The 10,594-nt window shown below is 41.8% G+C and overlaps 1 protein-coding gene across 1 annotated transcript; it reads right to left on the bottom strand.

The window, feature by feature from the left end:
* Nucleotides 1-429: 429 nt before the first annotated feature.
* On the bottom strand, nt 430-3,436 carry LOC102704498 (alanine--glyoxylate aminotransferase 2 homolog 3, mitochondrial-like). The gene is made up of 8 exons (XM_006649994.3): nt 3,033-3,436; nt 2,649-2,879; nt 2,397-2,567; nt 1,958-2,281; nt 1,654-1,879; nt 1,422-1,535; nt 1,239-1,325; nt 430-1,038 (listed from the first exon to the last, which is right to left on the bottom strand). Exons 1-8 carry the CDS (start codon nt 3,219-3,221, stop codon nt 995-997), a joined length of 1,386 nt encoding a protein of 461 aa, XP_006650057.2. The 5' UTR covers nt 3,222-3,436; the 3' UTR covers nt 430-994.
* Between the last annotated feature and the right edge of the window lie 7,158 nt (nt 3,437-10,594).

Raw genomic sequence — 10,594 nt, 5'->3', positions numbered from 1 at the left:
GGTCTATGAACTCTTAAAATGTATTTTTGGATCCTCAAACTTGTCTGGGGTGTCATATAGGTCTAAACGGACTCCCACCCGCTCCATATGCTGACGTGGCGTGCCACGGTGGCGCCTACGTGTTGATGGAGCTATGTGAGATGCCACGGTGGCGTCTACGTACAAAATGTAAGTGATAATAACCTAGGATTGTCGTGGTTCAGCCGAAACATAACTTGGAGTTTTCATAGGTTACAAATTAACTTTTCAAATTAGAAACAAGATACATATTTTCTATATATTAGAAGTTTTTTATTAAGATAAAAAATATAAACTTTTAATTATAACATTTTTATAAAAATGCAGTACATATCTTTAAAATTAAAGTTCGATCACGAGCGCAAGCCGATGCAAAATGCCACTGGAATACCAACAATGATGTCAAGACAATAGAGTTATTTCCATGTATGTATAGGTATATTAATCTCCCCCAAAAAGCATATTTTAATCTTGGGACGACCCAAACTGTCTGAAAGTGACTAAGGTTTATGCTATTTTACAGGTGATTGAAAAGTGGAGACCCCATGTTTCTTCTGTCAGATGGGTCTTTTTGTTATATGCATGATAACATAGATATTAATCATGCTTTTTTTGCAAAATAAAACTGAGCATATGTATATTAATTACAGTATAATATGCCTATTACACGGAAGTAATTCCATTCTACAGGTATATGATTCAAAAATATATATGATATCGACTTTGGCATGACCTTGTAGACCTACTTGGACTCGACCATCATCAGGGAAAGAGGTTTCTATGATTTTCTCTACGAGGGGCCTATAGCTAGGGTAAACATTTGACCCTGGGAGGTCAACGCATCGAGCCATCGACGAGTGAACGGTTTACTGAACGGCTCATCATCGAAAGCCATGCGTCTCTGGTGAAAGTTCTGAACCGTCTGTGGTGCTTGTGGTTTCTGTGGCAGGGAACACTCTCCTGGTAAAGCAGGTCTTCAGAGCTTGGAGAGCGCAGCATCCATCACGGAGACGAAGAAATCTGCACCAAAACAGACGAACCAGATCCAATTTAATGATAACAATGAGTTAATATAAGTGCGTTAGTACACTATAAAATTTATTTATCAGCTTTTGTGTTTAGATGGCGAAAACCATATATATATATAAATTTTATTTTAATAAATTATTTTTCGTTTGAAAATATGTAGTGGTCTTGATGAAGTGTGATCAATGGCCAACCGGCATCCTCCTTGGTGAAGCACAGAGGGGGAGTGATCCTGAAGACGTTTCCGTAGAAGCCGCCCTTGCCGACCAAGACGCCCATGTCTGCAGTGCACACCAATGGCGGATCTCTCGTTAATCATCGAGTCAAGGCAAGCCGATGAGATGAACCGTCTGGTTCGTCTAAGAAGCTATTAGTACCTTTCATGTGCTCCATGGCGTGGCAGATCTCGTCTTTCGCCGGCGTCTTGAGCTGCCGGTCGGTGACCAGCTCGACTCCGAGCATGAAACCCGTCCCCCTCACGTCGCCGATGACTGCATTCATGGGAGGGAGAGAGAGGCGATCGAGGTGTTAACACGAGCCACGGCCATGTCGGCCGGGTGTTCGATCGATCGATCGAGATTCAGGCGAGCGGGCGATGCGAATGCGTACTTTCGTGCTTGTCCTGGAGAGCGCGGAGGCGGTCCTTGAGGTAGGAGCCGACGGCGTGGGCGTTCTCCTGGAGACCCTCCTTCTCGAGCACACGGAGGACGGCGAGCCCGCCGGCGGTGCACAGCGGGTTGCCGCCGAACGTGTTGAAGTAGCACCGCCGGGTCAGCACCTGCGCGATCTCCGGCGTCGTCACCACCGCGCCCAGCGGGATGCCGTTGCCGATACCCTGCACGGTGGTGTATACGTGTCTTCAAGCTCTCTGTCTGGGCGCAGGTGCTCGCCGGAGAGGAGGAAGGAGATGTACCTTCGCCATGGTGACTATGTCGGGGACGACGCCGTGGGTCTCGAACCCCCAGAAGTGGCTGCCGACGCGGGCGAAGCCCGCCTGGACCTCGTCGGCGATGCAGAGGCCCCCGGCATTCCGGACCTTCTCGTACGCCAGCGGCAGGTACCCCGGCGACAGCTCCACGATCCCGCCTACTCCCTGTATCGCTTCCGATATGAAGCCGGCGACCTGGCCGGTCGTGCCGAACTCGATGATCTCCTGCACGTCGCGCACGTACTTGTCGGCGTCGGAGCCGAAGGCGCCCCTGTACGGGTCCGGGTTCACGGCGTGGTGCACGCCGCTCTGCAGAAGCGCACGGAAACCGGACGAACAGGTAGGTGATCAGAGCTAGCTCACGACGATGGCTTGGAATGGCGATCATTTCTTCGATCGGTGATGGCTTTTTGTATGTACGGACCTGGACGACGCTGAACTTCCAGTTCTTCTGCGCGGTGGCGCCCATGGTGCCGGCGGCATTGCCGTGGTAGGAGTTCCGGAGCGATATGATGTCGTGGGAGCCGGTGTACAGCCGCGCCATCATGATGGCGAGCTCGTTCGCCTCCGTGCCGGAGTTGGTGAAGAACACAACCTAAACACAAAAAAAACGTCCGTCACAACGAACGACGACGAACGCCACGAGTGAAGCAAACGTTTCGCGGTGCAGCCGCACCTTGAGGTCGCCGGGCATCTTGGAGGCGAGCGCCTCGGCGAAGTCGGCGATGGCGTGGTTGAGGTAGAGCACGGTGGAGTGCTGCAGGCGCCTGGCCTGCGCGGCGACCGCGTCGACGACGTCCGGGTGGCAGTGGCCGCAGCACACGGTGGCGATGCCGGCGAACGCGTCCAGGTAGCGCCGCCCGCGCTCGTCGTACAGGTACTGCATCTTCCCTTCCACGATGTTGAGCTGCAACACAACACAACCCAACCACGTCGCCGATGAGCGAAGAGATGACACACACACTCTTTGATTTCAATATGCAAATCACCCAGAGATTGCCGTTCATTGATCGAATCAACCAAGAACACAATACCATATACAGATTAAAAATAAACATACTGGATTGGAATAGAAGTGGAAGAGGGACGGGCTGAGGAACTCGGCGCGCTTCCGGGCGATCTCGGCGGCGGACGGGCCGTCGTAGGGGAGCGGCACGTGGTCGAAGGCCGGCATTCTCGGCACGGCCGCCGTCTCCACCGCCGCGGCGAGCCTCGACAGCCCCCTTCTCGCAATCCTAGCAACCTGCATCGTCGATACAGAATCCGCTCCCCTCCCTCTTCCTCCTCCTCTCTCTCTCTCTCTCTCTCTAGCTCGATCGCCTCTAACAATGGCGGAGTCGATCACCGTGTGATCGATCTGCTCGACGCCGCGGAGGAGGGGAAGAAGCAGGTGGGTGGTGGGTCAGGCACTGTGCTCGTGCCGTGTGGGTGTGCGTGCCCGGGACGACGACGCAGGCGGCGGTGGGAAGGGGAGTTTTATAAGGCAACCGGCCGGGAAAGGATTTTCGCCGGCGACACGGCGCGCCGCCACACCCTGATCGAATCAATCGACGGAGATCTTTCGAACGTTGCGAGTGTGTGTGTCCAGCTCAAATCCCGTAAATTCTGCACGGATGATATCGTCTGCAATTTGGGTGATCAAATTCCAGGGTACGATCGAGGTGTTCGTGATTAGGCATGCACGCAGTAATGCACAGCTAGCGCGCGCTCCAGGCTTCCAGCTGCTAGCTGCCTAGCTTGCAGCTCCCATGAACCTGGACAGGTTTCCTTTCTGGTTAAACTTTGCCATTAGTGTCGTTGGGGTTGCAGCGGAAAGAAGTTTGCGCTAAGTTTAACCTGTGAACCGGGTGAAATCATAACTGGTTCATTGAACCTAGACGTGTTATGGCAGTAGATCTGTAGATGGGCTGATGGAAAGAAAAGGCACGTACCCATATACCACGCTCGCGTGGTCATCTGCCTGATAGGGAAGCGTTTTTTTAGCACACGGGTGAATATACACCCGTTGCTTGTATGCCATCTAAATAGTCATCGAAAAATATGGAAAAATTTAACAAGATAGTTTAATATGAGTTATATCACTCTACCAACATACAAGTTTAAATTCATCTTCTACAAGTTGTAGTAAAAATAACAAAAATAATTATAAATATGCGTATAGTTAGTTTCGGTTTTATTTGTTTTTTTGCTACAATTTGTATAAGTTGAATTTAAACTTGCATGTTTGTGGAGTGATATAACTCATATTAATATTTTTTTTTCAATTTTTTTCATATTTTTAGTGATTATTTAGATGACATGCAAGCACACGGGTGTACCTACACTCGTGTGCTAAAAACTGTTTCCCAGCCTGTTAGCCATGAGAGCTTCGGTAGACGTTCTGAATAACCTTACTGTTAGGAAAAATAGACCTATAACGGAGACACAAAATTTTTACGTAAAATGTTTATGGTAAAAATCATAAATGTTGACCAGCAATAACCATTACGGGTGGATCATTATAATATAGGGGATTAACTAAGAGCTGTCAAACTTTTTCCATGTAACTTATAACAGATACTCCCTCCATGGTTTTTAATATGACGTCGTTGACTCTTATGTTTACATTTGGTCACTCGTCTTATTTAAAAAAATATATACTTATTAATTATTTTATTATAATTTGATTTATTTTTATAGAAACTTTAAGTATGACTTATAATTTTACATATTTGGATAAAATTTTTAAATAAGATGAATGATCAAACGTAAACATAAAAGTCAATGACGTCATATAAAAAACATGGAGAAAGTTTATTATTCGTTTGTGTGAAACGATCTTAGTGCATATTGAACACATTTACATCAAAATTGATTTTCAATTTATTTACGAAATATTATTGTGAATCATTTTTTATTTATTTGTTGGAATCAACCTATCCGAAAGCAAAAAAATTTGATTGGAGAATTGAAAACAAAAGATGGATTTTTGAGAAACTATTGGTGATGCTCTAAGTAGCTCAAACAATTCTCATGTGCTTGTGCATTCTTGCCATGTGTAGTTAAGACTCGTACTACATAATATTTATTTTTAATTTGAATTTTAGATATTTCCAAATTATATTTATATGCAGACTCTTTCTCTTAATATTACATACCGCTAATATGTTTTTTAGATGTTTTTAAATTACATTTCAACGTATGGACTCATCTTTCAATATTAATTATTTTTAAAATGTTGTTACATCTTCTCTCAATATTAATGAAAATTTTAAACTGAATTTCAGGTTTTTTTCTAAATTGTATTTCTAAATGGATTGTTAACTCTATATTGATTAATTTTAAAATTTAAATCTGATTTTTTTTCTAAATTATATTTCTACATGGTCTCTTTTTTCAATTCCTTTTTATTCCCAATTTTAAATTCTATTTATACTTGGACTCTATTTTTTTAATTAATGTGAGAAATTTAGGCTTTGAGAGCAAACATGGTGCTTCTTTTTCCTATCACTTTATTAAGATGACTTTTCTCTCGTAACTAACTGGTGCTTAAAAATATTTGATGGGTAGTATGTCCCCATATTCATAAGGTTTTATTAGATTTATGCCATTACAAATATGTCAATTTAGAAAATGCCATTACAATTCACCTAATTGTAAATATGCTATTATAATTATTCATCTTTCATAAACACGCCATTTTCTAAGCCTTAAAGGCTGTTGGACCCAGATTAATGTATTTTCGTATCATCTAAAATTCCTCAGCTTCATCTTTTCTCTTGTAAGGGGGAACAATGCCCCCCCGATAACCGCTAACGCCGTGCCTCGACCACCCACATCTCCGCACCATCGACGCAACGGATGGACACCCTCATCATCGTGTCGTTGCCGCGTCGGTTGGTCGCCGCTGTCGACCACCCACCGCCCTCATCTCTGCGCTTGCCAGGCGCTCGCCTCCATCGACTCCGCCTGTCACTGCACTGGCCACTCGCCGCCCTCATCTACGTGTTGTCGCCGCACCAGCCGGACGCCCTCATCGTCACATTGTCACCGCTCTGCCCGGCCGTAGTCGTGACTATGTCATCGTTGCGCCGGCCACCTGCTGCCATCCACTCTGCTCAAATGTCGCCAGCCACCCATCGTCGTCCACTTTGCTCGGTCACCGTCCACCTCTAGCCCTAAGAAATAGGGGCATTTTGGGTAATACGAAATTACATTTGTCTGCCATGTGGGTCGAATAGCCTTCAAGGTGTAGAAAATGGCATGTCTCTGAAAGAGAAATAATTGCATATTTCCAATTAGATGAATTGTAATGGTATTTTTCTAAACTGACATATTTATAATAACATGGATCTAATTAACCCTATTCACAAAGCTAAATTGCATGATATGTGCACTTTTAATGCATGAAATTATGATCAATGTATATCCATTTAATGACATCTAGTACATAAACACCATCTCAATGCATTAGTGCCACCAATTAGTAATGCATGATGATTCCCTCAATAACTTAGGTTTTTTCCCTTAAAGACAAGTCTCACATAAATAATATAGTTTTGACCTTCTATTTTAATACCATAAATGAATTTTTAATAAGCTTGCCCTGTGCACAGCTGCATGGGTTGATGGCTAGTTTGGCTAATTTGGATACCGTGGTATGGAACTTATACATGAGTTGAAAAAAAAAAGAGTGGTGAGTGGCTGCGAGACCGAATTAATGTATTGATTAGCTTACAACTTAAATATTGTACATGTTTTATTGTTAATGAACATGTCAATTTCTCCTAGTAGCTCTTTGTGGCGTTGCAAATCAAACTACGCTATCAGAGTTGGGCTTATCTAGAGACTAGAGGAGCTAGTGCCTAGTGGAGCATGCCAAAACACTTTTGAGTGTAACACCACTGGCTCCTATCCTTTCGCTGTAGGGGCAGGGCAACGTTATGTATGATCAAACACATGAACAGAAAGCATTGATCATTCTGGTGTAGTGGAAAAATGGATAAAGTGGGTAAAATATATAGCTCATTTTTCGAACAGGAAAGGTGGGTTAATTCTTTTTTCATGGTGACAAAGAAAGAATCAGCTTAAAAGCATGCCATTGCACCCTTTTCCTATATCTCTTCAAATAGATATACATACTACCATATCATTGTCCTTGGTATTATCATTTTAGTTGCTACATTTCGTTATGCATGCAAGACTTTTACTTGGCTACAGAAGTTAGTCTAGATAGTACATGAGAAATGGCTTGTATATTGGTTGAGTGCTTGTTGTTCTTAGTGTTTTGTCGTATATATATATAGTTGTACTAAGGATAATGATATGCTATATTGTTTGGCAGCGAAAGAATCTTATAGTCAGCAACACCTCCCTTAAATAACTACATGGATACCAATCGTGGTAGTATGGTATGATGGTGATTAGGGAACAAACATATTGGTGACCACAGATTCACAATCAAGCAAACATGTCTTGTGTTCTCTGATGAGATGTACAACAAGATTGTTCTTCAACAATGAGATCAAATATATACTAGAGAAACAAAGACAAAATATACACATTCAATACATCAAACACACACTTGCACACAGGATACCAGCAAAACACAAAGAGAGAGATGTAAGCCAGCTCGACGCATCAAGCTAGTTTCGTGTAATTTTCTTCAGAGTTGTCCTTGGGTCCATGCGAGTAAGCCAAGCTAGTGATCCCTTGTGGAAGCGTATATGATGTGGTGGTGCAATCCTAGGTACTGACCATATACCCCCGAGTTAAAATCCTATTGCTCACACTTACATGCATGCAAGTGGAGAGTAATGTATATACATACGCAGGGTAGTACCAGGTATGGGGCATCTCATCTTTGCTTGAGCCCTATGTCTGGCCGGAAAATTGCATTAAAAATTTACTATATTTTAGTTAAACTTTATCTAAAATATTTATATTCTATTGTTATATTAAACCCTAGGCTGAATAAATCACTGAATCTGTATGTACGTGTATAATGCACGGTGTGTCTACATGTGTATATAAGAGCTTTTTATGTCATCGAACAAGTTAATGATTACTTATCATCGTTGGTGCAAATTAATTGTAGTAAGTTTATTATGTCATCTTAATCTCACATAGAAAATGATATTTTCTTTGTTTCACGTTATAAGATATTCTAGCATTATCTAGATTCATGTGTGCTAATGAATTTATATATATATATATAAAATATATACATTCATACATAGATAAATTTAAAAAAAATCTAAAAAGTCTTATAATATAAAACGGAGAACATCACGGTACCCTTATTAGACTCCTTGTTGGGTATAGGGACACAGCCTAAAATATTTAGGTGATGCATCTCCCACTAGAGTGAATAGGGTAGGTAGCAAAGCTAGAATTCAATCTTCTTATATATATTTTTTATGTTGTTATTGTCAAGTTTTCTTTAAAAAGTTGAACACATCCCGTCGCTCTTAAACTACGTACCCAAAAATTAAGTTCTCACATAGTGATGTTTGCTGCATTAATTGCTTGCAGAGCTTTCGTAATTTCCCCTTTCTAATATTTTGTATATAAATGAATGTACCAACTCTTGTTCGCTTCTATGGAAATAAACATTGTGAACTGCTAGTTAATTATGATGACATTATCAGTAAAGCTAGCTCATGAGTCATGAGTTGTGCATTATTGGTTCAGTAGCAGCAATATAATGTGTGCACGCGCATATACACACATACTACTACTTCCTAGTTGGATCCACAATGGAGTCACACTTAGCCCTTATCTGATTGCAGAGTTGTTGGTTAGATCTCTCTTTCTTAATTAAGCTTTTGGTAGCAGATGAGATGTGATAATGAAACACCCTGATCGATGCTTGCTCGGACATCACTAAACCCTTAGCCAACTCTGCCGTTTGCATCATTGTACCAGTGAGCATCCCTGCATCCTAATTAACCTGAAACTGCTGTGCCTTAATTACATGTTACTTATCAGTAGAGCACTGTCATAAAAAATGTTATTGATCAGAAAGTCCATCTATACTTTACTTTTGCTTGGTGCTATCTTTAATTGATCGTGAGCTGATTCGCCACCCTGATCTTTCAGTTGAGTAATTGGTGAGCCGTGCCCTGCCCATCCTAGACAAATATTAGTGCTAATTTAAAGTGGGAACTGCTTCAGTGCTTCAGCATATTACACGCTATGTGTTAAAGTGGAGCATGGACTAAGAAGATGTAGATGCGTTTGTTCAGAAGTAATTAAGCATGCTGTAGTTGTTTTTTTTCTTTTTTGGTTTTTCTGAAGACGAATTAATTAAGCAGTAATATACTAATATATACAACCAAATTAAAGCCGATCGAGGTCCATTGAATGTGGACGCGATACGTCCTATCCCATATATAGTTTAAGCACTACATTAAGACTGGTGTTTTATACTGTCTTAAGCTAGACCTAACACCTAATAAAGGGGAAGGGCAACGTCAGTGTGCCTCCGGCAAGAAACGGCATCAAGCACCGTGATCAGATCAGATCAGCATTCATCAATCATTTTGGCTTGTACCATCCATAGCAAGCACCTACCACCCATCCAGTTAGTTCATTGATTAGTCGAAGCGATACATTATTATTGATAGCCGATGGGCCCTTTTTTAAAACTTGTAGACAAGAACGTCGATGGTCGATCTATAATGCTTGATTATTACTTTCCTAATCATGTTCTTGTCGTAGTTGTAAAAATGTAGCTATACATGGGAGTATCATTTTTCACAAACAAAGTGTTAGGTATGTTGATTAGAAGCCATGGGCTCCGCGTGAATGCAAGTCGTTCGCCTAGCTTGTTGATCATTCAGAATATAGCGTGGACCTCTGACAGACTGCGCTGTACGTGGATGGCCAAACGAAAATGAGAGATTATCTTTTCGTTTGTTCAAGTAAAATGTCAAACAACATATTACAAACAAAAATTATTGTAAATAAAATTTTTATATACATGTACTTACTGATTTAAAATTAAAAGCTAAGAAATAAAATACGATAAAAAATTCAAAATTAACTCCAAATATAAAATTTAAAATTTAAATTCTAGTTTATAAGAATGAACACAGCGAAATAATGAAGTTGAATGTTTATCGCCGGCTGTGTAGAAATGCCTTTGAATCATCCTTCCACCTTATGTCGGAATGCAAATACGTACGCAAGATTTGGGAAAAGAGGTTGCAGTCTTGCAGAATAGGTGCATGTGAGCCATTTGAATCCCGGTTCGTAGAAGAGAGCGCACGAATGGTCGGAGGTGTTGGCAACTTGTCAAGGGTGTGACTAAGCACGGATTGGTTCTACCAAAAATAAAGGAGAAAGGAAGAACATGGGAATCGATGGGCGCAAAACAGGCTACCGGATCATACCATAATCACATAATCAACCTTGGTTAGCGTTTTCGCGATTTACACCTGTAAATACATTTTTTTTTCAGTTGGCACGTCTGTGCCAGTTCGTTAAGAAATGCTATAGATATATTAGTGGATTTTTTTAAAAAAATACATATAAGATTTAGCATGCACAAACATAGATACAAATGGACAAAAAGCTCAAAGTTCGTGGCTCGGATCGACTTGTATCAAGTCCGGCTCAGATCGGTTTGAACTCGTAATC

This window comes from Oryza brachyantha, chromosome 3, assembly GCF_000231095.2.
Source record: "Oryza brachyantha chromosome 3, ObraRS2, whole genome shotgun sequence".
Lineage (NCBI taxonomy): Eukaryota > Viridiplantae > Streptophyta > Magnoliopsida > Poales > Poaceae > Oryza > Oryza brachyantha.
Note: the sequence above shows the minus strand (reverse complement) of the source record. Positions and strands in the feature narration are given on the sequence as shown.